The 27,644-nt window shown below is 46.4% G+C and overlaps 1 protein-coding gene across 3 annotated transcripts; it reads right to left on the reverse strand.

Moving 5' to 3' along the window:
* Positions 1-415: 415 nt before the first annotated feature.
* On the reverse strand, positions 416-27,625 carry CB1H8orf74 (chromosome B1 C8orf74 homolog). Of its 3 annotated transcripts, none has more exons than XM_060653708.3 (4): positions 27,532-27,625; positions 25,808-26,000; positions 3,329-3,732; positions 416-787 (listed from the first exon to the last, which is right to left on the reverse strand). In XM_060653708.3, exons 1-4 carry the CDS (start codon positions 27,577-27,579, stop codon positions 554-556), a joined length of 879 nt encoding a protein of 292 aa, XP_060509691.3. In that variant the 5' UTR covers positions 27,580-27,625; the 3' UTR covers positions 416-553. The 3 variants fall into 3 exon arrangements, with proteins under 3 accessions (XP_060509691.3, XP_060509693.3, XP_060509692.3); XM_060653710.3 differs by having other exon boundaries at positions 3,329-3,749; positions 27,477-27,561; XM_060653709.3 differs by lacking the exon at positions 27,532-27,625 and adding an exon at positions 27,268-27,371.
* Between the last annotated feature and the right edge of the window lie 19 nt (positions 27,626-27,644).

The raw sequence follows: 27,644 nt of genomic DNA on the forward strand, positions 1-27,644 counted from the left end.
GGTCCTCACAAAAGGAAAAGTTTTCTAGAGGCTCTAGGCAGCTCTAGGTCTTCTAGCAGGAAGACCAGCACATGAATTAACAGGCTGCAGGAGGTCAATCCTATTGTACAAATTGCAGAAAGGAAACAGAATCCCAGGACCTGTTCCCACACTAGCCAGAGAACCACTTTGTTAGCTGGAAGTCTTTCCTGGTGTCTGGTGTCACCCTCACCCTTATCCATTTAAACCCACTGGTGGTAGTTCTGTCTTTAGTGTCTAAGCTCAGCCTTAGTAAACAAGTGATGTTTGCCTGTCTGAGCATAAACTCTGTGCTTAGCAGAGAAAGACAGCTTTCTTCCAAGATGCAGGGAAAATTCATTTGGGTTGGATTTTCAGGGGGTAGAAGGTGGTTTCCAGAAATAAGAGAGAGGAGATATGGTGACTGCCATTTTATTTATTTTAATCACTAGAAAGCTCTGATCTACTGGGTGCTGAGCACATCACATAATACTTTCGTAATTGTCAATGGCTTTTCCTCAGTCATAGTCTTTAGTCAGTGGACACCAGGAGCTCTCTACTTCTTTGCTTTTGCTTTCTTTCCTTTGTTTGTTTTGTAGAACTTAAGAGATTCATCTTGGCCTGGCTGGCCAGTGATAGAGAGGGGGGAAGGGATAGGAGCATTGAGGTTCAAAGTCTTCTGAAGCTTCAGGTCCAAAATATCAAAAGTTATCTGTATCTCATATTGCAGCAGCTCCTTCAGGCATTCAGTCTGAATGTGAATGACCTCATCAATGAGCTTTTCTAACTCCTGGAAGAAACAGAACATGGCTGGTGATCAGAACTCTGGGGAGACTGAGGCTATCTGCAGATATCCAATTCTGAACACATCCACTCCTTTTTATGTGTTCTAAACCTTACATTTCCCCCACCAGATCTCTTGGTCACCCTTCTCACCCCTACTCTGTGCTCTGAGAGGCTAACTTATAAGGGCTGCCTCAACCAGCTACCTTGACCTATGGCTTTAAGTTGAGTTCAGCCAATGGGAGGTACTGGCAGGAGATCTGAGCCTGGGAAGAGAATGAAGTCTCTCACCTCCTTCAGGATCCACTGTAGATTGGCCATGACTCTAACCCTCTGCCTACAGCCTCCTAACCCACAGCCCTCTCCTACAGCTCTCTTTTTGGATTCCAGTGACTGTTTCTTTCCTTCTCCCATCAGGCCTACTGTGGCAACAACCCTGTTGGACTGTGTCATTGACTACTAACATTGTTCTGGGCCCATAGGCTAGTCCCATCTTCTCCTATCTTCTGGTCAGCGAACTTTCCATTTGGATATCATCCCCCTTCCTTCCCCTCCTGCCCTCATCTCATTTTTACATCTCAAAGTTCTAGTAGCAGCCTAGTAGCAGCACTGTCAGAAGGGACAGTGCAAGTTGCTCAGAGAGTGGGAATGTCCTCCAGCCAGCCAGCCATGGAAAGAATGGAAACTCTGTCACCATCTTCCATGTTAAAATGAGACCCTGTCTGTCATCTCAGTCAGGATTATGGCAACATGGAATCCTGGAGACATGGACCATGTAACTGTATGTCTCCAAATTTCCTGCTTGAGGAACCAAACAGCAGAGGAGAGTTTGTGCTTGTCTTGAGGGTGTCAGGGGACATACTTAGAGTAGCTGATGCCTAGAAGACATTTCTTTGAGATCTCTTATTTTAACTAAAACCTAGTGTAAAATCTTATATTTGACCCAGAATATCTCCTTGGTTGTTTTATATAAAAATAATGTTCTTCCCCTAAGTCCTTGGGGAGGACTGTGCTCCAAGAGGATGTACTGTGTTTATCCTATGGTGTTCAGTGTCCCCACCTCTGGCACACAACCAGGGGCACACAGTGGAAGGGACTCTAGTCCATGAGCTCCACCAGGCAGGGACCAGCAGCAAAGTAATGGGGGTTGGAAGAGGACCTGGGAGGGGCAGGGAAGGACAGCAAGAGTGGGAGGGAAGGCAACACCTCCCATCCATCGCCTTGTCCACATGTTCTAGAGCAGAGTCCCCCAGAGGAGACAGGCTATTGCTTAGGTTCTTTTTTTCTTTAAAAATATTTTTTGATAGAAAGCACAAGCAAGGGAAGGGCAGAGGGAGGGAGGGAGGGAGAGAGAGAGAGAGAGAGAGAGAGAGTGGCAGAGAGAGAGAATCTTAAGCAGGCTACATGCTCAGCACGGAGCCATACGCAGGGCTCGATCCCATGACCCTGGGATCATGATCCAAGCTGAAATCAAGAGTCAGATGGACACTCAACTGCCTGAGCCACCCAGGAGTCCCTGTTGTCTAGGTTCTGTTGGGTCTTTCTTTGCTGCACATCTTACTGCACTAAGATTACCTGGCAGCCCAATGTGCTATTTCTCTGGGAGACTTGACTTAACCTTAGAAGAGTATCATTTATTCTATTGTGTTAATTGCTTTTTAGATTTTAGAGATTTTCCCCATGTTATAATTCACAGGGCTGTTCACTCTTTGGCTGACTTTGAAACACACAGGCCCTGTGACTCTCCACCCCCACCCCAGCATATACCAACATACGCCCTCATGTGTACATGTATGCAATACTTGTCTCTGTGTTCAAAGATAATGCAACAGTGATGATATTAGTGCCTATGTTTAGTTAAAAAATAAATTTGGACTCTTCCAGGCCCTTAAGAAGTTGATTGCCCTGGGGCCAAGATAGTCACCATTTAGTAAAGAGCTGGTCATTGAGACTCTGGCTCCTCGAGCCTCTGTGGCCTTAAGACTGGTCAAGAGGGCAGCCCGATTTCTTCTATCCATGCCAGACTATTCTAGGTTCCCCCTGGACCACTAGCCCCACCCCTTTGCCTACCTCAGCATATCACCCACATTGGGCTGTCCCCAGTGGACCTTCCTTCGTCATCTTCCCCCACCCCCAGGCCTCAGTGGATGCCAGCTCTGCAAGTAGATGAAGGGCACTGAGACCATCTGTGGTGGTTCAGATCCTGGGCTCTTCATTAGACGTTGGAATCCACCAGGCCTTAGTTCAAATGTAAACAATTCTACTTGCTAGCTTGGTGACCATGGGCAAGTGGATTAAATTCTCTGAGCCTCAGTTGTCTCATTACTAACATGGGGACAAGAACTATACCTCACAGAGATGTTTTGTGAAACGTGCATGCAAAGCCTGTGGCCAAAACTCAGTGACTGTCCCCTTCTGCCCCGTCCCATGTGTGCAGACCATGGAGTCCTGTCTGTGAGTCTGACTCCAGCTTTGATGTGCTCTTGGTAGGAATGCGCATTTGTATATGGTAGGTGAGCATCCTCCCACTTCATGGGTCCAGCCTTACCTCCCTCTTTAGAACCCGGCTGGGCTGCTCAGACACCTCAGAGAACGTTTTCTGTAGCTTGTGCTCCTGCTCCAGGTGCAGCGCCTCCTTCAGGAGCAGTACATTGGTGCGTTTCTGCACCTCAGCCATGCGGAGCTCCGCCATCTGCTGCTCAAGCTGCCAGATGTCCTTGTCCATGCCCTTGGCCAGCGGGAGGGGCTGGGGCGGTGCACATACTTCCAGGTGGTTGACAGTCAGGTTGACTTCCTGCTCCTGGCCCAGGACATACTGGTAGAGTTTGTAGTGGCGGATGAAGGTGTTGTGGAAGTAGTCACAGAGGGCCAGCAGGTGGGTGGTATTGAACTGCTCCTGGTAATCTCTGAGTTTGTTCCCTAGGATCGTCACCGCCTCAGTGATGGAGCAGCCTGTGGGGACAGAGGGGCTGAGAATTGAATGTGAACTGAGGTAAAGCTGCATTGATAGGTGATCAACATAGGTTCTGAACCTAGGCACCCATCCACCCATCCACCCATCCATGCACCCATCCATTTCCTATCTGTCTGCCCATCCATCCTCCCATTCATTCCCCTACCCACCCACCCATCCATGACACCCATGACCCCAGAGCCCATGTCCTACTAGTTATTCTATATTACCATTTATCAGTTCTTAAAAATTATGGAGTAGAGGCACCTGGGTGGCTTAGTTGGTTGAGAGTCTGACTTCAACTCAGATCATGATCTCATGGTTCATGGGTTCAAGCCCCTCATCAGGCTCACTGCTGTCTGCACAGGGCCTGCTTCAGATCCTCTGTTCCCCCCTTTCTCTTCCCCTCCTCTGCTCATGCTCTGTCTCTCAAAAATGAATTAATATTTTAAAAAATCTTTAAAAAAGGCTATGGAGTATATCACATTTCTCCTTTTACCTTGGCTTCTAGGAAGTTCAAAGCCAAATTTAAGTAGTAACTTACCTTTATCTCATTTTTAATATGATTATCTCACCCCTTACCAATATTTTGACCTTTAACTCTTATTTTGAGGTTTACTTCAGCTGTTCTTTATGTTGTTTCCACTTGAAACCCTTTGGAAAGGAAATGAGGGTGTAAAAAAAGGGATTCTGATAAGAGTAGACTATGAGATGGCTGGAGAGACAGATGTCCAGGCAACTGTTATCTTGGAGATGTGTGTCACAGATTTAGGCAAATATTGCTTCTATCATGCAAACAAAGATCAGCTCTGGGGTTACACCATGGGCAATGCTCCTGAGCAAACCATCTTCTCTCACCCCCTCCCATACACTCCTTTTGCTCACAATTTTATCAAAAGCTCACGGTAGTGTGATCAAGGAGGAAGGACTCTTCCCAGCATGTGATTGGGTCTTAACACAGGGGGAGGTTCAGTAAAGGGTCATGACTGAATGATTGGTATGCCTTGATGAACAGACTTTGGGCAGAGAGAGGGGCAAGAAACAAGGAACAGAGAAAGAACATGCCTTAGCATAAGGAGACCTGGGTCCTCACACAGATGCCTTCCCTGAAGTGCACTGTAAATTCAATCAAGTGTCTCTTGCTTCCTGACTCAGTGTCTACCTCTGTAGAATAGGAGCTTGGGCCAGTTGACCACCAAGTCACATGATTTGGGGGATTCAGTTTTATCTACTGAAGGGAGAGATTAAGTATTGCATGCAGGGAACCTGGCTTTCCTCCTGGAGTGGAGGCCCAACCTGTCTGTAGATCCCCCTCCTCGTTTCTCCTATGTGAGACTCCCGTAGGGCCCTAGTGAAGTCTCTTACCTTCCTAGCCAGAGGGCTCCTTTCTCCTTTAGGAGGAGCTCAGTCTTGCCCTTGTAGTTGCTTGTAAAGTCCTCCACACCCCACCCCCACAATGAACATTGTATGCTCATTTTGGCTTCTCACTCTTGGCTCTGTATGGGAATATTACCCTCAAATCTTCCCGGAGTGCTGAGATGGTAAGTTATCACTGTCTTATAAAAACATTAGTAGATGGAGCACTACTCCACTTTTAGCTTCATTTAGAATGTGCTTGGGAGTGTCACTTGGATTTAGACTTCAGTCTTCTGGGCAAGGGATGAAGAAAGGCCTCTCCAATGTGCAGAACAGGAGGTTGGTAGGCTGTGTTTCCCCCTTCTTTCAAGGCAAATCATCAGGCTCAGAGGTCCAAGAGAGTGCTTCTGTTTCAGGATGGTGTAGAGGGAGGGCACTGGATTTGGAGGCCTGAGACAGTTCTGTCCCGTTTTAGTTGTGACATTGGGCCTTCATTCCCACAGATGTAAAATGAGGGATAATAATATTTAGTTGATAGGATTTTTATGAGGATCAAATGGGATGACTTGTCCAAGTGCCTGATACAGAGCCTGCTACAAGGTAGTGATCAATAAACAGTGTAGGGAAAGAAGAGTTTGTTTCTGCCCTGTGAGAAAAGTCTCTCCTGGCCACATATATCTTTCCTTCTTTCCATTTCTCCATCTATTCATCCACCTATCAATTCACCCATCATGCATCTATCCATGAATTCATGCATGCATCCATTCACCCTCCATGCATTGCATGCATGTATCCACTCTTCCATCCATCATCCACCCATCTATCCACCCATTCATCCACCCATCCATCCACTCATTCATCCATTCATCCATCCATCTATCCATCCATCCACCCATCTATCCACTCATTCACCCACCCATCCACCCATTTATCCATTCATCCATCCATCTATTCACCCATTCACCCATCCATGCACCCATCCATTTCCCATCCATCTGCCCATCCACCCTCCCATTCGTCCTCCTACCCACCCACCCATCCATCCACTCAAGATTAATTTGTCAATTGTCACTGAGTGCCTATTAATTACTAGGAACTATGCTAAGTCAATACTATGGCAATACTGTGACAAATAAGACACATTCTTTGTTTATAAAGTGCTCACAGGAAAGACAAACAAGTAAATGTTACGATATGTGTGTAAAGAGAAACAGAAACAGGTGGAGAGGAAGGTTCAGTTGAGGATAGGGATTCCCCTGGAGGAGATAATGCATGAGCTACATCTCAGAGGCTTAGTGGGAGGACTGAGCCAGTAAAGATGGTGAGGGAGACACTTTCTGGGTACAGTCTGGGTGAAAGCATTGGGGCAAGAAACTGTATGACATAGGTGGGGAACAAGCCTGGGTTTGTTATTTTTGGCATATAAAAATGGAAGCAGAAAATGGCAAGTGTTGTGTGGAAAGGTAGGCAGAAGACAGATGGGAGGGCCTTGAATGCTGCATTCAGAAGTATTGCATTGTAGGAAGTGCAGAGTCTGCCTAGCATTGTAGGAAGATTGTACACATGGCCATGCTTGCCTTGAGCTAAATAACATTGATGGTCATGTGGTGTTGGTGCATTGCATTGTCCGGTCCAGATGGGATTGTTGTGGCCTGAGAATGCCAGGTCAGCAGGTGTGGGCAGATTTGAGTGGCAGGACTGATGGTCCGATGTGGAGTGTGGTAGCGACCTGCATAACTCCCAGATGCTTACATAAAAAGAGTGGTGGGACCACCAATAGAATATGATACAGGTGGCACATTCACCTCTGACATGACCCCTGCCCTCAGAGAGATTCCAGTTTGTAGAAGAGGTGACAAAAAGATGACATTCCCTTTTTATGCTCAGTCCCCAGCACAAGGCTTTGTGCACAGTTGGAGCCAATGGGTAGCTAGTGAGTAAATGAGCAAATTCTGATATTAAGTGCAGTGACAGAGTTATTCATTTATACATCCAACAAGTATTGGGACTTTTCATGTGTTAAGACCTGTTCCAGGTTCCAGGGAGGCAATGAAGGGCTAGGGAGAAAACACACAGAGTATAACTCTGTTCAGGGTTCTGCAGTCTGGGCGGGCACGGAATAAGAAGAAGTGACTTTGTTAGGGAAGTCAAAGAGCAGTTCTCTGAGAGGGTGATGAAGAATCTGAGATGAACAGTGTCAGAGGAGTTACTGGGCAAAGAGGTAGGAGAGAATGAATTAGGCAAGGGCAACATCATGTGCCTGCAGTTGGAGAAAGCATGGCCCATTTGAGAAACCAAAAGACTGGGGGTGAGGGGCTGGCAGGCTAGAAGGCAGCTGGTGAGAGATTCCCTGGTTCTAGAAAAGGTTGGGTGGTGGACAGTAGCCCAGTGGTGCAGGACCTCCTAAGACCCTATGGGAGGAATTTGGTCTTCAGCCTAAGAGTGATGTTAAAACAATGACCCTTTTGCAACATGAGTCAGATCTTGGTCTTCCTCTGCATAAAACCCTCCTTTCCTCTTCTCCTTCTGCTTCTGCCTGGCACACTGGCCTTCCCTTATTTTTCCACCATACCCTGTATTCCCTTGTGCCAGGCCTTAGGCTCGGATGGCATTCCTGGCTGACGACGTATTCTTCACTCCCAGGATGCCACCTTCTCACAGACACCTCCCAGACCACACTACCCCCAGCCCATCCTCCAAATATTTAATGTATGAAGGAAAAGTTGAAAGTTAAGCTTACTGAAAATAGTTAAAAAAATTAATTTTGTAAATTTTTTGTCAAAGAAATGGCAGTTTTGAATGACATTTTAAGATTTGATTGCATTGCTATTATCGTTATGCATCTACATAAATTGCTTCTTTGCATGTGTAATTTGACAATTACAATTTACATAAGTGAATAAATTATATTAAAATTACTTAGAAGTTACAGTTGTAACATTAAATTAGATGTTGATAGCTTTTTAATTTTGACTTTAACTTAAAAATTTTCTTTAGTCATCTTTAACCCTGCATTACATACAAAGAGTAAGCTTTATATGTGTATAAAGCAGACATACATACAACACAAAATCAGATATACAAAATATTTATGATATTAAAACTAGATAGTAGGTCATTAAGGAGTAGGTCATTAGGGAAAAATGTCTAGAATGCCTCCTCTGTATGATCCAGCAATTCCACTTCTCAATATATACCCCAAAGAAATGAATTAAAGATCTTTAAGAGGAATCTGTTCTCCCATATTCAAGGCAGCATTATTTACAGCAGCAAAGATATGGAAACAACCTAAGTGTGCTGATGGATGAATAGTTAAAGAATTGTGAGATATATAGATATAGAATATACATATAATTCTATGATCTATATAATCTCTATATAGGATATGTAGACAGAATATCTATCTATCTATCTATCTATCTATCTATCTATCTATTTGTCTATCTATCTATCTATCTATCTATCTAATCTATCATCTATCTAGAATATTATTCAGCCTTAAAAAAGGAGGGCACTTGTTGGGATGAGCACTGGGTGTTGTACATAAGTGATGAATCACTAAATTCTACTCCTGAAATCAATATTGCACTATATGTTAACTAACTAGAATTTAAATAAATTGAAAAAAGAAGTAAATCCTGTCATTTGCAACGACATGGATGGGCCTGGAGGACATTGTGCTAATTGAAATAAGCAACACACAGAGAAACAAATACTGCATCATCCCACTTATATGTGAAATCTAAAAAAAGTGGAACTCAGAAGCATAGAGTAGAATGATGGTTGCCAAGGGCTGGGGGGAGGGAGAAATGGGGAGATGTTGATCAAGGTATATAGAGTTCCAGTTATGCAGGATGAATAAGTTCTGGGGATCTACTTCGATAGTGCTTAGAGCTAGCAATACTGTTTTGCATATTTGAAATTAGCTAAGAGAGTAGATCTTAAATGTTCTCACTACAAATAAAAGTGGTAACTATGTCAGGTGATGATTATGTTAATTAGCCTGATTGTAGTAATCATTTCACAATGTATATCAAAACATTATGTTTGTACACATTAAATATTTTTTCAATATTAAAAAAATGTTTATTTATTTTGACAGAGAGGGAGAGAGAGAGAGAGGAAGGAGTGGAGAGGCAGAGGGAGAGACAGAATCCCAAGCAGGCTCCACACCGAGCATGGAGCAGATCCTGATGCGGGGCTTGAGCCCATGAAACATGAGATCATGACCTGAGCTGAAATCAAGAGTTGGTTGTTCAATTGACTGAGCCACTCAGGTGCCCCTATTTTTCAATGTTTTTATTTGTCAGCTATACCTCAGTAAAGCAAGGAGGGGGTATTTCACACACACACAAATTCAGGAAACAAATAAAACAACTTCTAGGGGAGGCAATAATGGCAAGAAAAGAGATGCTGCTTTTGCATGGTAGGGTGTGAAATGCATTCTCCCCATTTTCTGCTTTGCTTCTCACTTGTGTCACAGATACTCTGCAGCCACCAGGACAGCGACCTAGGCATTCCTTGACTTCTCTCTTGCGCTGGGAAATATCTGGCTAGGTGGCTGATCCTGAAGACCCTTTCATTACTGAATAGTGGGGAGGAGCCCAGGGCCAGTGGAAGCCCTGTGTTCCACAATCACCTGGATCTTTCTAAAAATACAGAGCACCCCCCATCTCAAAAGAAGGAAGTGCTGATTCCAGGGTGGGATTGGCTTGGGAATTGTTGCTCCTCAGTTATGAGACAGATTGAGCCGAAAGAACTGATGTTGACACATGGGGGCCATGGAGTTATGAAATGCCCAACTGGCAAAAGGATGAAACCAAAGCCCCCAGATGCTCTGTTCTGCTGAGTGACCTTTACACAAGACAGCTGTCTCAGGACCCTCTCACCTGTCACATGGTTGCCAGGTCCCTTCCTGCACAGATGTGAGCTTTGTGCTGCTGGGATCCTGTGGGCATTTTGTTCTTTTCTCTTTTGCTTTTGGAGAGGGTTGGTTAAAAATGACACAGAATGTACAAGTCTCTGTTGTTGTTGTTGTTGTCGTTGTTGTTGTTGTTGTTTTTAAGGTGCTCAAATGCATTACATAATGACATAACAAGAGTTGAAGATTCCTCTAAAAGCAGCATGCAAGCAAGTACCCATGTTTAGGATAAAACTGGGCACCGAGGTGCAGAGAGGAAGAAGTGAAAGTACGAGGAGATGGGGTAGGTGCTCTCATGGGGAAGGCATCCTGACTCAGGATGTGGGGGGACCAGGAGCCAAGGAAGGTTTGGGCTCCTTTGGAGCCCAAAGGAAGAATGAGGAGTTTGGCAGAAGATGGTAGGGAAAGGCCCTCCAAGGTGGAGAGCCTGCAGAAAAAAGGCTGGAAGCAAATAGGGTACAGTGTGGGCATGTGCTTGATCCACATGGTTCAGAGTTTCTGGGAAGAAAAGCTGGAGTCTGGGGGACTCCCCCAGGGTAACAGAAGGGCTTGGCATCATCAGTTTGCAAAGGGCAAACTCGTATATGTCACATGAAAGAGCTGGACTTCAAAACAGAAACCAGGCTCTTTAAAGAGGATTCATGGACCCCAATGTTGGGCTTCAGGACCAACTGGCATCTTCTGAAATTGTATCCAGAATTTCACATGCACTTTTTTCCCCTGGGGGTGGGGTGTGTGCATAGAAAGAATCATCAGATTTCTGAAAGGAAAATTAAGAACCGTGGCCAAGAGCTGCAGAGCCACTCAGAGGTCTTAAGCCGAGAAGGCAGAGCTCAGATGGGCATTTAAAAGGGATGGTGGTGGTGTGTGATGGCAAAAATAATCAGTAAAGGAATCTCAGAGACTGGGGGACCAGGGTTGGTTTCTGATAATCAAAGCTGGACTCCAGGTTGGTGTGGAGGCGACTGTGTGAAATTTGTGAGGTGAATCATTGCCTCTTCTCTGGGCTCTGTGGAGCTGAACAAACATACTGGAAAATGCCGTCCCTCCTCCAGCCTGGCTTATGAGTGGACGGGGCTGGGATCACTTGCATCCTCCAGATGTGGGTGGCCACAACTGCCTCATTTGTCAAGGCCATGGTTTTCTCTATTCAGCCCCTGGGCAGCCATGCATAGAGGCCAGGTTTGAATCAAGAAGTCTGAGGGCCCAGTTGTGCTGAGTGACCTCAGCAAATGTTGGCAAGTGCTCCCAGCTGCCTGTCATCCTGGCAGGTGCCCAGTTATGGGTATGAGCTATGGCCTTAGCCTCAAGGTCATAAAATGCAAGAGTGGGCCTCATACAGGGTCACTGGGGAAGGAGTCCCTGGGCTGGATTCTAACTTCCAGCCCCAAGACTCCTTGGCCAGCTCTGGTTTTCAGCAAAGATCATCCTAAGCTGGCTCATGAGACACACTTTCTTGGCCCTCAGACCATTCTCTATTTGCCGCAGGTAGAGAAGTTCCGATGACTCAGAAAGCCAAGGATTAAGTCTCAGAGAGAAGCCTCTGGCTGCCGGGGGACAGATCTGTACGTGCAAGTTGCTCTTCAATAACAGGGAGTGGCTTTCATTTGCATTGGCTGCTGGGAACTTCCTGAAGACAGTCCCCAAGCCCCTGGAGGCCAGCACCTGCACGGGGACCCAGGCATGGGAGAGGAGGAGAGCAATGAGGAGGGGAAGAGCAGGGGGTGGGATGACAATACCAGATGCTCCAGAATCAGGGCAAAAAGGCACTGGGCTTGGACCAAGCACTCTGGGCGCCTGCCTCCTGCTGCCCCTCATGTTCGGGGTCTGGGGCTGGATGACAGCAAGGGAGATGTGCCATGTCCTGGAAGGGTTGGGAACGGTGAAGAGGCATTGTTCCTTCTGGGTGGGTGTGAGGGGGAGGATCCAGGTGCCACCAGTGCCCCCTGACAAACCAGTTTGGTTGCCCCCGCCTTGGCTCAAAGGGGAGGAACCAAGTCAGGCTGCAGCCTGGCTTGCTTACCTTTCTGTGCACCTACCAGGGTTGACCTGGGATGGTGGAAAGCAGATGAAAGCACAGAACCTTCATCTCCACCCCCCTCCTGCATCCTGAAAGCTGCCCCCTGCCCATCTTTCTGCTCATGGTAAGGTTCTGCCAAACTCATTTACACCAAGGTGCCAATAACAGTGACAGCTCACGTGCTTTCCTTGAGGCAGTGGAGGACTCTTGTTGAGGGAGCTCCCGCTGGGTGCCGCATGCCCTGGGTCATCTCGTTTCACCCAATCCCTCCTAGCTCTGTGAGGCAGGGGTACAGGCACTTTACTCATGAGGGAAACTGAGGCTCAAGGACTCAAGGGATTTGATTAAGGACACACAGCTGATGGAGTGGGGAAGCTAGAATTCAAGCCGCTGCCTGGCACAGCCATCTAGTCCCAAGCAGCTTTGGGCTGTCTTTGTAGACCCTTAGAGATGGACACTGGAAGGGGCCCCCAATCCTTTCGGACACAGTTTTCCAAAGGATGTTTTGCAATAGGTATTACATAGAAACCAGTACTTCAAAGCCAGAGACCTTGAAGATATGTTGGATCAAAAGATATGAAACAAGGCCCTTAATATGCTAATGGGCTCAGCAAATGGCCCAAAGGGGTTGAGCATCTGCAATATTTCTCAAATTTATTTGAGGTAAATGGTCTTTCGGACCAAGGAACATATTTGAGCAACTATTGAGCTAGTCTAGTCCTTTCATATTAGAGATGGGAAACTGAGACCCCTCTCTGCCTCTATGAACCTGACTGCTCTAGGTAACCACACATAAGTGGAATCATAAGGTACTTGGTTTTTTGTGGCTGGCTTATTTCACTTAGGGTAATGTCCTCAAGGTTCATCCGTGTCAGAATTTCCTTCCTTCACCAGGCTGAGAAATATTTCATTGTATGTATAGATCACATTTTGTTTGTTCATTCATCTGTTGATGGACAAGTAGCCCATACAGATGGGTTGCTTCTGTCTTTCAGCTGTTGTGAACAATGCTTCTGTGAGCACAGGTGTGCAGATATCTGTTCAAGTCCCTGTTTTCAGTTCTTTATACAAAGAAGTGGAATTACTAAGTCATATGGCAGTTCTATGTCTAATTTTTTGAGGAGTCTCCCTACTATTTTCCTGCCCATGGTATTTTGTTTTTGTTTTTAAGATAAACCAAGAGTCACCTTAAAGAAAAAAATCTACTCCAACAGTAGGACTGGAAAGATTATGTTGATCTTTTAAAGATTTCCTTGCTATTCAAAGTCCTGGGACTCAAAAAGGGCAAACACAGGGCCATCTATTTTAGCTTGTCATGAACTTTGGCCGAAGCTCTTCTCATTGCTTAAAATGGTCCCCTGACCTTGTCTGTTTAGTAAATGCACCCCTGACTGTTCCTCACTTCCATTCCTCAAGAAGTTTGCATGATATTTTTACTTTAAAACATTTTTTAATGTTTATTTATATTTGAGTAAAAGACAGAGTATGAATAGGGGAGGGAAAAAGAGGGGGAGATATAGAATGTGAAGCAGGTTCCAGGCTCTGAGCTGTCAGCACAGAGCCTGACCTGGGGCTCGAACCCACAGACTGTGAGATCATGACATGAGTTGAAGTCAGATGCTTAACCAACTGAGCCACCCAGGCGCCCCTGGAATTCCTTTTTTTGTTTTCATTGAAAAGGAAGTGTTTTTATTTTTTATTTTTTTAAGTTTTAATTTTAATTCCAATTAGTTAACATACAGTACTATATTAGTTTTGGGAGTACAATATAGTGATTCAACACTTCCATACAACACCATGTGCTCATCACAACAAATGCACTCTTTAATCCCCATCACCTATTTCACCCATCCCCCTTCCCACTTCCCCACTGGTAACCACTAGTTTGTTCTCTACAGTTAAGAGTCTGTTTAAGAAGTTGGCACGCTTAATGCTACAGAGCTTTGGCAGGAACAACAGATCTGGGGCCAGAAGGTCTCAAGGTTAATGCTGGTTCTGCCCTTATACTGTGTGATAATTTGCAAGTTACCTAACCTCTCTGAACCTCAGCTGCATCATTGCTAAATCCACCTACAGTTGCTGTGGACTTTAAAGGAGATGATTCATGAGGAGAGCTCAGCACGTAGGGACTGCTGAGTGGATGTCCCATCTTCTTCACCCCCTAGCACAGTGCCCTGGAAATGTTTGCTGGAGGATGGCTGACTGAGTGCAGTGGATTAGGCTGATTCAGGGAGGAAGGTTCAGAAGGCAGAACAGAAGTCTTCAGATGGAAGTCTCAAAGAGACAGGTTTCAGTTCAGCAGCAGAACTTTCTAGAAGCAAAAGCTTTATTAGCAGAGCAGTCTAGCTTGAGGAGTTAGGAGGCATTTGGCTGGTAAGAGGATTCTCGAATAATGTGTTTGTTGTGGTGGTGGTAGTGGGGCTTGGATCAGGTGAGATCTTGGGTTTCTTTTTGATTCTCAGATGTTATGGTTATTTCCATGGAGCTGACGGTCCTCCATAGCCATATTTGAGGCACTGTGGGTACCTCGTGGCCAAGCTCTGCAGCTGTCTCAAGTTTAGTGAAGGGAGTCTTGACTTTTGATCTTTATCATTATCCTGTTGTCATCATCCCTGAGTTGAAAACGACCAAGGAATCCCACTGTCTCGGGGCCTTAGACTAAAAATAGACTATATTGTATCTGTACCGTGTCCCCTCTAATGTTGGGGGCTCTGAGACTGACCAGTATGCCCAGATGACTGAAGAAGGACATGGGAAGTTAGAGGTAGAGCATGAGGTCACTCCAAAGGGCCAGAGGTTGGGTTTAAGGCACCAGAACCACCCACCTGCACACAGGTGGCACATCCAGGCCAGAACACATTACCCAAAGGGCATGGCTCCTCTTTGCAGCTGGGCCTGTGCCACCCACCACATTGGAGCCATCCTGTTGAGGGTCAGGATCCCAGGTACATGCTGTAACTCCAGGTGACCCACTTAGGAACCCCACCCCCAGGTGTTCCACACCTGGTTCTTCCAGGTGTCTCCCTCTTCCTGCATGCAGGCAGCCTCATTCTTCTCATCGCAGGGTGCTTTCCCAGGCTTCATGCTTCTCAGACCCTCATGTGCTCTGTGTACAGATCCCTTTAGTCAAGATAGAAGGGTCACAGGGCAGGGCATGTGCTCTGCTGTCAGACAGACCTGGGTTCAAATCCATTTACTGGGGTGTGACTTAGGGCAAGTTACTTAACCTCTCTGGGCCTCAATTCATCATTAAAATAATAGGTATGATGCAAGGTCATGGTGAGGATTATAAATGCTACATGCAAAAATGCCAGGATCATAAAGTCCTCACTGTTCCTCCCTCTACAGGATGTATGCTCCTCCAGGGAAGGTTGGGGGACGTTTCTATTTCATAGTCTTGATTTCTGGCTTACTAGCTGGCACAGTCTCACCTGGAGAGCTTTGACCTTACTTAGCGTTATGGGGTGAATTAGCACAGCATCCCACACAATTCATATGTTCAAATCCAAACACTCCGTGCCTCCTAATGGGACTGCTCTTGGAAATAGGGTCTTTAAAGAAATAGTTAAGATTAAACGAGGTCATGTGGGTGGCCCTAATTCATTATGACTGGTATCTTTACAAAAAGAGGTTAGGACACATACATACACACAGGAAAGGCCATGTGAGGACACAATGAGAAGATGGCCATCTGCCAAGGAGGGAAGCCTCAGAAGAAACCAACCCTGTTGACACCTTGATCTTGGACTCCCAGCCTCCAGAAATGTGAGAACAAAAATGTTTGTTGTTGCAAGTGCCCCATCTGTGGTATTTTGTTATGATGGTCCTCACAGACTGATACGCTCAGGGAGGTATCTCTGAAATGGCAGTTGCCCATTTGCCCCCACAAAATGCTCTCTCAGGATTTCAACCAGTGGCCTCTGTGGCAGCTTCCATTCTCCATCAGCAAGGAAGTTGCCGCCAAAGGCCCCTCCTTAGAGTCTAGTGGGAGAGGCATTGAAGTCAGGCTGCCCCAAGGAAGTTAACTTCCAAGAAGAGTGAAGGTGCATTTTCTCTTTGGGCTGGTCCTGAATTGCTGGAGGCTCTCCCACATGGGATGCGGTACTTGGGGGCTGGTGGAGTAGACCCTGGGCATGGCCATGAGTATTCTGGTAGGAAGAACTCACACAGATGACCTTAGGCAAGTAATGCGTCCTGCCAGCCCCAGGCTGCTGGGGGAAGGTGGGGTGGCTGCCTTCCATGTTATGGCTGCCCAGATGACATTTTCTGGAGAATCAGGAGTGGCCATGGATGGGACTACAGATACAGTGCTATGACCCACTTGCCTGGCCACCTCATACCTCTACCAACTGGCCATCAAGGCCCACTTCCTCATGGCTTCAGGATATGAGGGCCAGGACAGAAGGAAAGAGGTACTTCTAGACCAGAAGTCTAGGTAAAGTATCAGAGAGAAGACCAGGGCCTGCCAGGCACTGCTGATGACAGCTGCCACAGAGGCTGTTCCCCTCTAACCCCTCACCTGCTGCTACATGTGAGTCAGAGATAGGATGTGCAGGGCCTTCTGGGCACCCTAAATCTCTGCCACTCCTGTATGCAAAGTGGGAGACCTCAGGGTTCCCATATGTCCCAACACCTCTCTCCAGACACTCAACAGAGTGTGCAAAATCTGTCCACTTCCTGTGATTTCTTCCCACCAAGACAGAGTTGGCAGCCTTCTGTTCCTCTGTGTTGTGCCTGGTGACTTCCTCCCAGGCCCTACAGAGACAGAAGGATGGGATCTTCCCAGGGCTTCCTGGATGCTGGCAAAGGAGGTGCAGTTCACAAGACTCTCACTTCTAGCTTGGAATTGAGACCAGAACATCCTGGTGAGCCATTTGCCAGGGCAGAATCAGCTTATGCTTTTGAATAAAGGGCCACTCTTTCCCTCCTGGTACTGAGGACTGATTGGACCAGGAAATAAGCCCAGCTGGCAGCTGGCCTGTCAAAGCTCTGAATCATTGTTGTACAAACATGACCCTCCTTAAATACTGTCCACCAGCTTTGTTATCTAGTATGCAAACAGAACTCAACCATCCTTAGCCCCATATTAACAAAAAACAAACAAATAAACAAATCCCTGGAGAATCTCCCTTCCAAGAAGAGTGACAATCCACTGTGGAAATCAGCTTGCACGTAAGTTGGCTGGTCAGTAGGACCCTGCTGTCTGCATCCTGCATCCCATGACCTATGAGGAACTGACTTGCTGTCTTACCAGCTCTTCCTGCCCCTTGCTGTCTAGGTCCCCTAACAAGGGCAGTGAACAGATGCCTTCTCCCCTATGCTGTTGGGCAGTGGCGCTTCCTCACATATGTGCCCAAGGGCAGGTCATGGATGCTGGGTGTCTCCATTAGGGGCCAGGTTTGAGGTTCTCTGGACCTCCATTCTGTTGGCCCATGATTTGAATGCATCTGCAATCCTGCCTGCAAGGTGAGGGGAAGACAATAAATGGCACAGACAGCGAGTTCTCCAAGGGGCAGCATGTAGCAGCTTCTAGCCCTGGATTTCCAGCACCTTCTATTCATCTCACCTCCCTTCCATGTGTGATGGGCACATGGGGGCTAACACTTGTTGAGCACTCACTGTGTGCATGTTACTGTGCTATACATTTTGCAGGCCCTGTCTCGTTTAATCCTCCCAACTGCTCTATGAGTTAGAACTATTATGCCACTCATTCTAGAGCCAAGGAAATGAAGGTGTAGAGAGGTATAGTTACACATTAGTAAGTGGTAGAGGTAGGATTTGAACCCAGATCTTCTGACTGCAGAGTTTGGTGCTAATCACCCCACCGTGTAGCCTCTAATATCACCTGGACATGCAACTCAATGAGGTCACCTTGGATGAGTCAAGCACCCTAACCTCCTCTCTGCATACAGGGCATATCATCTCCATGGGCATCAAATATCTATTCATTCATTCATTCATTCATTCATTCATTTTCTTCATTTAGCACCCACTGTGTGCCATATGCTGTGTTTGGCATGGGGGGTATTAATAGAGGGAGAAAAGTGAAGTGGGCATAGACCCCTCTCCAGGAGATCCAGCCTCCCCAGGGTCTAGCCTTCCTTGCTGTCTAACTATAGCTCTTTGGGGGAAGAGTTTAGATCTGAATAGAGTAGGAAGGAGGACACCTTGATATAAACAGCGTTTGAGAAGGATGAACAAGGTGGCCACCACAAGCAAGAGGGTGCTTGCAGGCATGTGGGTGCCCAGAGAGATGTAGCCGCAGACATCCAGGTATAAAGTGTTGAGGGCATTGGGAAGGTGTGGCCATGGCTGGGAGTGGGCCTGACGTGGGAGGTTCTAAGGATGGCTCTGGGTGGCAAAGTCTGGGTACCTGGAGGGTGAAGGGATGGGATAGGGTGTGAGAGTGTGAGAAGGCCCTGGGCTGATCTCAGAGATCAATGTAGGGGGTATCTCAGAGGTAATGGACAGCATGGGTGGACAGGGCCTGGGGAGGGGCAGGTTAAGTTGAGAAAGGATTTGGAAACACCCTCCAGCAAGTGGGACTGATTTCAGGTGCCTCTTTGTTCAGCTGGACACTTATTCATTTGGCCCCTACTCGGGTTGGATCCAAGGTTAGGAGAGGAGTTTACCCCAAGCTGGTAGGCACCTGAAGGAGCAAAGTGGGCCAACTCCTTAGAGAATATGGTCCAAACCTGGGTAGTTTGGCTCAGATAACACCAGGTAGGAGAGAAAGGAAAGATCAAGATTGGGTTAGGAATTGGGTAGAATGGGAACAGAACTAAGTAAGCAAAGGCAGGGGTTTTGGGAGCAAAGTCAAGAGGAACAAACCAGGCACCCTCAATGAACAGGACCGAATGGCTGTCTCCTGCTGCAGGTGTAAGACCTACATTTCTGGAAGGACAGCTGAACCCATGGGAGTGCCTAAAACCCCCGAGGAATGGGTATTATAATATTAGTGGTCAACCCACTGCACGTTCACAGGGCTTCCTATGTAGCAGTCACTGATCCAAGTGATTTACATAAATAGACTCATCTAATCCTCGCAAAGATCCCATGAAGTTGGTGCCATTTTTGTCCTCATTTTACAGATGAGTGATCTGAAGCACAGAGAGGTTAAGGGACTCTCACAAAGTCACACAGTGAGGAAATGGCAGAACCAAGCCTTGAAGCAGGGCCCCAGCAATGTTGAGGACCAGTCCAGCCTGATACTGGGGTTGACTACAGACTGAAGAAGAAAATCCCCGGGAGTAAGGAGGCTTCAGATGAAATTCTATCCCCTGTTTTGGGGGTATTGATGAACTTGTTCATGCTCTTGCTAGTGTCCCTGGGCTGGATTTCCGGGAAGCAGTGTGGGCATGGCTGCCATGGAGATGCTATCTGGGCCAACCCGACAATCTTCAGGTGCAACAGCCACCATCCTGAATGGCACCATGAGGGGCCCAAGGTGAACAGGACCTAGCTCAGGAGGACTGGTTCTAGTGTGGCTCTGTACCCCTGGGTGCTTCCACTGCACACCGTTGTCTACTCCCTGCAAACCCATAGCCAGCCTGGTGTTGCTCTCAAGTCAGCTCTCACAATAAGTCAGTTACCTGGGAGCCAAGCTGGGAACAGTCTTGTCTGCCTTTTTTCCTGCGTCCCCACTTCCCGGACAAGCCTGCCAGTTTACTTTACCTCCGGGGCCTGCCTCTGGCTGAAGTGCCAGCCCTCTTGCTTTCAGTCCATTGTCCTGCCCACTCCCCAGGTCACAGGGTCTGCCAGGCAGTGCTGGCAGCTGGGTTTCTCTGCTGCCCTTGACAGGAGCTGATGCTGCTTTTGTACATCTGGAGGCTGATCCATCGTGGATGCTGCATAAAGTACATGCAGCCACATCTGATCATGCCATCTCTGAATCACATCCTGTTCTCTCAAGCCTTGGGTCTTTGTCCCTGTGGTCCCCTCCTAAGAACAATAGCTGACTCTCACTGAGTACTTACGCGGCACCAAATGCCATGCTATGGGCTTTATGTATGTAACCTCGTTTAATCCTTAAAACAACCCTAGCAAATGGGTGCTCTCGCTTTTTCCACTTTCTAGATATGTAACCAGAGGCTCAAAGGCAATGCGACTTGACGAGGACCACACATCCAGTAAGGGACTGAACGAGGACTGGAATGTTTGCTTTGAGTGCTGAACCTCCTGATGGATTCTATCTTCAGTGAGTCCAATTTCAGGCATGAGGAGCCCACCTAAGTGCTTGTTCCCACTCAGTGTTTGTACCAACCATGTTTCTTAAATTTTGAGATGATTTAAAGGTAGGAGAAAGAACTTGTAAGGTGGAGAGCCCAAGACCAAGATTTAAAAGTTGTTATGAAGAAAGAAAGATGGGCCAACACTGACAAGATGGAATCCATGGAGATAATTGTAAAGTCCTGCAAGTTCACTCAAAACTGCCATTGCACAAGGGCAGGATGGGAAAAATCATTCACATGTGGAACTGCCTGCCCAATATAAATCAGTGTGACTTTGATGTTGATAAAGTAAGTGCACCTATATACTATATAAACAGGAGCATCATCACCAGGACAGAGGAGGTGATAAAATCCCCGACCAATCCACTGACCAATTTTCAGGTTGTTTTGTATTTGTATTTGGATGACATTTTAAGAACAATATTGACAATCACAAGTATGCCCAGAGAAGGACAGCAAGAAAGAGAGCAGTGATGGGAAGGTAGGAGGAAAGGGCCTGTGGAAATGATGTCACATTAAAATGATAAAATTGGGCTGCCTGGGTGCCTCAGTTGGTAAAGCACTGACTTTGGACCAGGTCATGATCTCCTGGTTCATGAGTTCAAGCCCCGCATCGGGCTCTGTGCTGATAGCTTAGATCCTAGAGTCTGCTTCAGATCCTGTGTCCCCCACCCACCCCCACCCCCGTCCCTTCCTCACTTGTGCTCTGTCTCTCTCAAAAATAAAATAAATATTACAAGAAGAAAAAAAAAGTGATAAAAGCAACTGGGAGTTGATAGTCACATTAGATAAAGCGGATTAAATATCTGCAGGACTTGCATTCTGGTTCCAGGGGACAGACTTTGAACATTCTAGTAAAAGGTGCAGAAGGCAGATGTAGCTAGATATAAATAAGACCTTCAAATAATTGGTATGGTTTTAGAAAGGCATGAGTGGCCTTGGAAAGAGGGAGCACCCTGTTGCTTGGAGGGTGTCTGCAGAGGCTGGAAGAAACTTGCTGGCTGGTTGAGGGTCTCCCTACAGTAGAGGGAATTGAGTGTCCTTCCAACTGCAAGGTTTTAGGAGTCCACAAGACATATATAGGCTGCATTGGCTGCATGCACTAACCAGATATGATGAAAGCTCCAGGGTGTTCTAATCTCCTCAGTGTGAAGTTGGGTCTGCATCGTCATTGACTGTTTTTCACGGGCTCAGCCTGTGGAAGGCTCTGATGGAAACTTGAAAGAGCCCGAGTTCCCACCTGCTTGGGGCAGACATTCTTCTTCCCACTCGTCAGTGTTTGTTCTGGCCACAAGCCACTGCAGAGCTCAGCCGAAGGGGATGAACTCTGGTACCTGTGTATTGCTGTGAGCAGCAGGGAGTGGGACCCAGAGGGATTCCAGGAAGGGCCCAGGGGTGGGGGTTAGGGGGTGGCTGGTGGGAGATGAAGTTTCCCAAGAATCTCTGAAGCCAGCCCAGGAGCAATGCCATGTCTGGTTCAAGCCTTCAGACAGGGATCACTGGTTTGGAGGAGAGAAGTAAAAGGGCACATGGGCAGCATAAAAAATAAAAAGAGGCTGATCCACATGCACATAAGATGTGCGATTCAGTGGCAGCCACTAAATGGCTTGAAGCAGAGGAGTGATGGGATTTTATTTGTGCCTGAAAAAAAAAATCACTGGGCAGTTCAGTGAAGGGCTGCAGAGGTATAAGATTTGAAAGCAGTGGGCTGGTCAAGAGACGGAGGTGGGTTAGAAAGGGTGGCAGACAAGGAGCTGGTGAAAAGTGGTGAGCTTAGGGAAGGACATTGAGGCACTGCTGACTAGACTGGTGGATGAGCTCTGGGCACATAAGGGATGGGGACCTGATGCACAAGGGACAAAGCATCATGTGTCCTATTTGCTTGGCAGCTGTTGGAGACCTTGGTCAGAAGTCCAGAGAATTTCAAATGTGCCACATGTTAAAGAAAATATTATGCTTAAAAATTTTCAAAATAAAGAATCACAGAAAAGTTTCAAAAAGAGTTCATCATCAGGGCTATGTGGTATTGGCAAAAGAAAAGACAAAGAGATCAATGGGGCAGGCAGAAGAGAGAGCCCAGAAATAGACCCACACAAATATAGGCAACTGATCTTTGACAGGGGAGCAAAGACAACACAATGGAGCCAAGATAATCTTTTCAACAAATGTGCTGGAACAACGGGGCATCCACATGCCAACAAATGGAGTCTAGATACAGACCTCATACTCTTCACAATAATTGACTCAAAATGGATCACAGATCCAAATCTAAAATGCAATACTATTAAACTTCTAGAAGATAACATAAAAAAACCTAGATGACCTTGGGTTTGGTGACTACTTTTTAGATACAACACAAAGACATGGCCCATAAAAGAAGAACTGGTTGGGGCGCCTGGGTGGCTCAGTCGGTTAAGCGTCCGACTTCAGGTCAGGTCACGATCTCGAGGTCCGTGAGTTCAAGCCCCGCTTCGGGCTCTGTGCTGACAGCTCAGAGCCTGGAGCCTGTTTCGGATTCTGTGTCTCCCTCTCTCTGACCCTCCCCCGTTCATGCTCTGTCTCTCTCTGTCTCAAAAATAAATAAACATTTAAAAAAAAATTAAAAAAAAACCCATAGAATGCACAAAACCAAGAATGAATCCTAATGTAAACTAGGAACTTTGGATGATAATGATGTGCCAATGTAGATTCATGAGTTGTAACAAATGTACCACTCTTGGAGGGATGTTGATAGTGAGGGAGGCTGTGTGTGTTGGGCGGGCGGAGGGGTGGGGGAGACAAGGTTTCTGTGGGAAATCTCTGTACCTTCTGTTCCATTTTGCTCTAAGAAATAGTGTACTAAAAAACAGCACAACTGGAACCATAAAATTCCTACAAGAAAACAGGGGGAAACCTCCTTGACATAGGTCTTGACCATGATTTTTTGGAATAATACCTAAAGCACAAGCAACAAAAGCAAAAGTAAATAAGTAGAGCTACATCAAAGTAAAAGGCTTCTGCCCAGAAAAAGAAATTTTGTAGAAAATTAAAAGGCATACTATGAAATATGAGAACATATTTGCAAAGCACATTTCTGATAAGGTGTTAATATAAGGAACTCAAACAATTCAATAGCAAGACTCCCAATAATCTAATAAAAATGGGCAATGGATCTAAATAGACATTTTCTCAGAGAAGATATTCAAATGCTTAACAGATCCATGAAAACAGGCTATCACTAATCATTAAGGAAATGAAAGTCAAAACCACAATGAGATATCACCTCACACCTGTTAGAATAGCTAGTATCAAAAAGACAATAAATAACAAGTGTTGTGGAGAAGAGGGACCCCTCATGCACTGTTTAGTGGGAATGTAAACTGGTGTAGCCACTGTGGAAATAGTACGGAGATTCTTCAAAAAATTAAAAATAGAACTACAACATACGATCCAGCAATTCCACTTCTGGGTATATATGCAAAGGAAATGAAACTGCTCTCTTGAAGAGGTACCTGTACCTACAGGTTCACTCCAGCATTATTCACAGTAGCCAAGCCAAGCCATGTACACAACCTATGGTCCATCAACAGATGAATGGATAAAGAAAATATGATATTTTTTGGGCATAAAAACGAAGGAAAACCTACGTTTTGCAACAGCATGGATAAACCTTAAAGGCATAAAGACAGACACTATATGATCTCACATGTGGAATTAAAAAAAGAAAACTAAACTCATGGAAATGAGACAGACAGGTGGTGGTTCCCAGAGGTGGTGGTGGTGGGGGGGCAAAATGGATTAAGGTGGTCAAATAGTACAAACTTCTGGTCATAAGAGAAATAAGTCCCAGGGAATTAATGCACAGCATGGTGATTACAGCTAACGATATCATGTTGTATGTTTAAAAGCTGGTAAGAGAGTGGATCTTAAAAATTTACATCACACAAAAAAAATTGTAACTATGTGAGGTGATGGATATTAACTAAACTTACTTCGGTAATCACTTTGCAATATATACGTATATCAAATCAGTATGCGATACACCTTAAACTCATACAATATTATATGTCAATTGTATCTCAGTAAAACTGGAAAAAAATAGTACAAAGACATTTTTTCCAAGTACTTAAACAATCAGTGGCCCACAAAATGCCCCATCATCTCAGAATGCTTTCATGTAAATTACCTAACATAGGGCATTCATAACCACAGCCATCAGAATCGGGAGATCTCCCTTGACACACCACTCCTATTTAACCTCCAGACCTCATCCAAATTTTTCCAGTAGTCCCTTATATCCCTTCATAGCAAAAGGACCCAAACTGAGGCCACATGTCACGTTTAGTGGCCACATCTCCTAGGTGGCTTTCAGTTTAAACCAGCTCCTCTGCCTTACTTTGGCTCTCAGGACCTTAATGTTTTTGAAGCTCACAGGAGAGGGACTTTGTTCAGTGATGCTAATTTAATGCTTTCTCGTGATTAGATCAGGTTCTGAGTCTTTGCTAGAACCATCACAGAAGGATGCTGGGTTCTTCTTTTGCATTCTACCAGGTAAAATGTGATTCTTAGTGTGTCCCTTTACTGATGATGTCTACTTGGATCGTTTCATGAAGGAGGTGTCTGTCAGGCTCACTCACATAGAAGTAGTCTTTTCCCCTTTGTGATCAGTAAGAATGTTGGGAGGGAGTATGTAAATGTCCCATTTCCCATCAAGCATCTACCTACTGGTTGTGGTACTTATTGATTATTCCTGTCTGAGTATTACTATGATGTTGGCCAAAGAGGGGCTGCTCCAAATATTTGCTTAAGGAATGAATCTGCATCTCACAGCCCAAGATGAGGATGGGTGTGATCACATTCCCTCGTGCCAGGGAGTCACAGGGAGAGATATTCTTCCTCTTCTCATGAAGCCCAGCACAGGGCAGAGGTGGGAGAGATGCTCCCTCTATAAACTCACTTTACTGCTTTTCCCCTCATCCCTGCCAGCAAGCTGCTGCCTGTAAAGGATTCCTCCAAGACATTCAGTAGACCAAAACCTGATACTTGGAACAATTGTGGTCTTTCAGGAATGCAGTGTGTGGGGGGGGGGGGTCAGTGAACCAGTAGAGTGACACGTTTGATTTCTGTTAAGTGAAAACAAAACAAAAATTATGAATCTTGGCCCCTCCTCTTTTCACTAAAATAAAATCTGATTCCACTGGGAGCCTACTCTCAGCTAGCTGTCTCAGAGGTACTGATCAGATAAGGAAATTCATATTTAAGCATAAATGACTGACTGACCAAGAGACAAACATCCTGGCTGCTGTGTGAACAGCTTGAAGTTGTGCGAAATTTTCAGCCAGGGAGATAAATATAAAGACTCAGCATGGACACTCAGTTTGCTTCAATTTCCAGAAAGCCTAGACAGGAAGTTTGTTTATGAGCATGGGAGGATGCTAAATGCCAGAGAAAGAAAGAAAGGGACTTCCAGCTCCTCACAGGGTTCCTGAGGCTGTGGACTGCAGGGGGGTCCTGTGCCCTGCCTTCCCCTGCAAGCCTCACTGACCCCTGCTCTGGATGCCCCATACCTTTGGTTTCCTTGAGCAGCTCTTCCGTGAACTTGACCACCTTGGCCACTTCCACCCATGGAAAACCTTTGCCCACGGCAAAGATGATGCTTTCATAGAGGGTATCCAGCAGAATGCTTCTGCGGGAGTCTCTCACTTCATCAAACTCTTCCCAGTTCAACAGTCTCCGTAGGTGCTCCCTACCTTCTGGTTTCTGCAGGGCATGATATGAAGGATGGAGAGTGAGACTGAGGAATCAAGATGCCATCCTCACTGAGAAAATCACCACTGGGGTCCTCACAGTGCTCTGCATTGTCCTGAAGAGTGACCAGAAATGTGAGTATGCCTGGGGAGAATCATGCTTTCAGTTTTGGACAGCTCTCCCTCCCCTTTCTGGGAATGCGCTGTTCTTTCTAGCACTGCTCCTTCCTCTCAGAGTTCTCATGCTAGTCATTGCAGCTTCAGCAGGCTTCAAGTCCTGAATTATGGCTCCTCCTTCTTTTCTCTAAAACAAAAGTTGACTTCCCTGTGAGCCCACTCTCAACTAACTGCCCCAGAGGTATTGATCTGATAACGAAATTCATACTAAAGTGTAAATGACTACAAGGAGGCTTGGTGAGCCTATGTTTTAAAAGAAAGAATATGCATTACTTGGTGAAAATTTGGGCACTCTAGCAGGTCAGGCAGGGAAACCTGATCAGGGAACTAGCCAAAAGATCCCATTTCACTTGAGAGTTTGTCTGGCCTTTCCAGAAAGATTCTTATAGGTTATCAACAGATGTAGGAGAAGCAAGTGTCATTAAAGGAGGGAGTAAGAAAAGGTGCGGCATGAAGTGGAGAGCCACTGAACATGGGAACGTTGGTCCCTTGGGGTGAGGGAGGTTCCTGGCTGGGGGGGGGTGGGCATTTGTGGGGAAACTGCTCTCAGGGGAAGGTCCAGAGCCCAGGGATTCCTCTCTCACCACCTGACCCAGGCAGCCATTCCTTGCAGCGCTCACAGATCCCCAGGTTGGTGTCAGCTGGTTGGGAGATGTAGAGCAGCCAGTGAAAGCACATGTCCCAGGGCGGGGAGGGAGGCCCCACCAGGAAAGTTTTGCCTGGTGCCTGCCCATCAGCTCATGGCTGAAGGTCAGAAGCTAACCTGTGCACATAGTTGCATGACTCCTCTTGCCTGAGCTCTGTAACAGTGCCCTGACACCCCTCTGTGGAAAGCCCTATTCTGGAAGGTCCAGGCCCCTCCTTACTCACACCAGTCACCATAGAGTTGGGTCTAGGAAATTGATGAAATCTTCCCCCTCCCTGCCTTAAAGCAACAGCCCCCTTCCCCCACCCCCACAACCACACACATTCCCTACACACATTGGCATATAAGCCCAAAGGGCTCACAGGGCCCTGAGGCTGACTGATAAGAGGTAGCATCCCATGGTGATCAGCCCCTAGGGCCTTCCTGGCCCTCCTCAGAGTGGAAGCAGGCACAGTACCTTTATGGCCATATCCTCCTTCCCTTCAGGCAGGCTCTGTCCCTATAGGTTGGGAAAACAGCCTCCAAGCTCCAAGGGCTGGTAAGCCTTTGGTCTGGCATTCCAGCTAGCACCCCCCCCCCCCCCCATTGTGGGCCTCCTGGGCAAGGAGTCATGTCCAAGGTGTCTATCTGAAGAAGCACTGTTGAGGGGCCACTTTACACACACACCTCACTCTTACATCACCGAGCAAACTCCTTTTTAAAAGTTGGGTTTTCTCTTCACCTGAAATTGGAAGACTTTTTTTACTCCCTGGGGTGTTAAGAGTGCCATGCCCCCTGCATCCAGTTGCTAGGAGACTTAGCCAGTACTGACTCAGATTTTCTGGAACCCTGGGG

The sequence above is a fragment of the Panthera onca genome, chromosome B1, assembly GCF_046562875.1.
Source record: "Panthera onca isolate mPanOnc1 chromosome B1, mPanOnc1 haplotype 2, whole genome shotgun sequence".
Lineage (NCBI taxonomy): Eukaryota > Metazoa > Chordata > Mammalia > Carnivora > Felidae > Panthera > Panthera onca.

What these genes read in the sequence shown, in the direction of transcription:
- CB1H8orf74 (XM_060653708.3), bottom strand. Translation starts at nt 27,579, where the DNA reads ATGGCACTCTTAACACCCCAGGGAGTAAAAAAAGTCTTCCAATTTCAG. An exon ending in AAAAAGTCTTCCAATTTCAG is followed by an intron (nt 26,001 to 27,531) that starts GTGAAGAGAAAA and finishes CATGCCCTGCAG; the next exon opens with AAACCAGAAGGTAGGGAGCA. An exon ending in GCTGCTCAAGGAAACCAAAG is followed by an intron (nt 3,733 to 25,807) that starts GTATGGGGCATC and finishes CTGTCCCCACAG; the next exon opens with GCTGCTCCATCACTGAGGCG.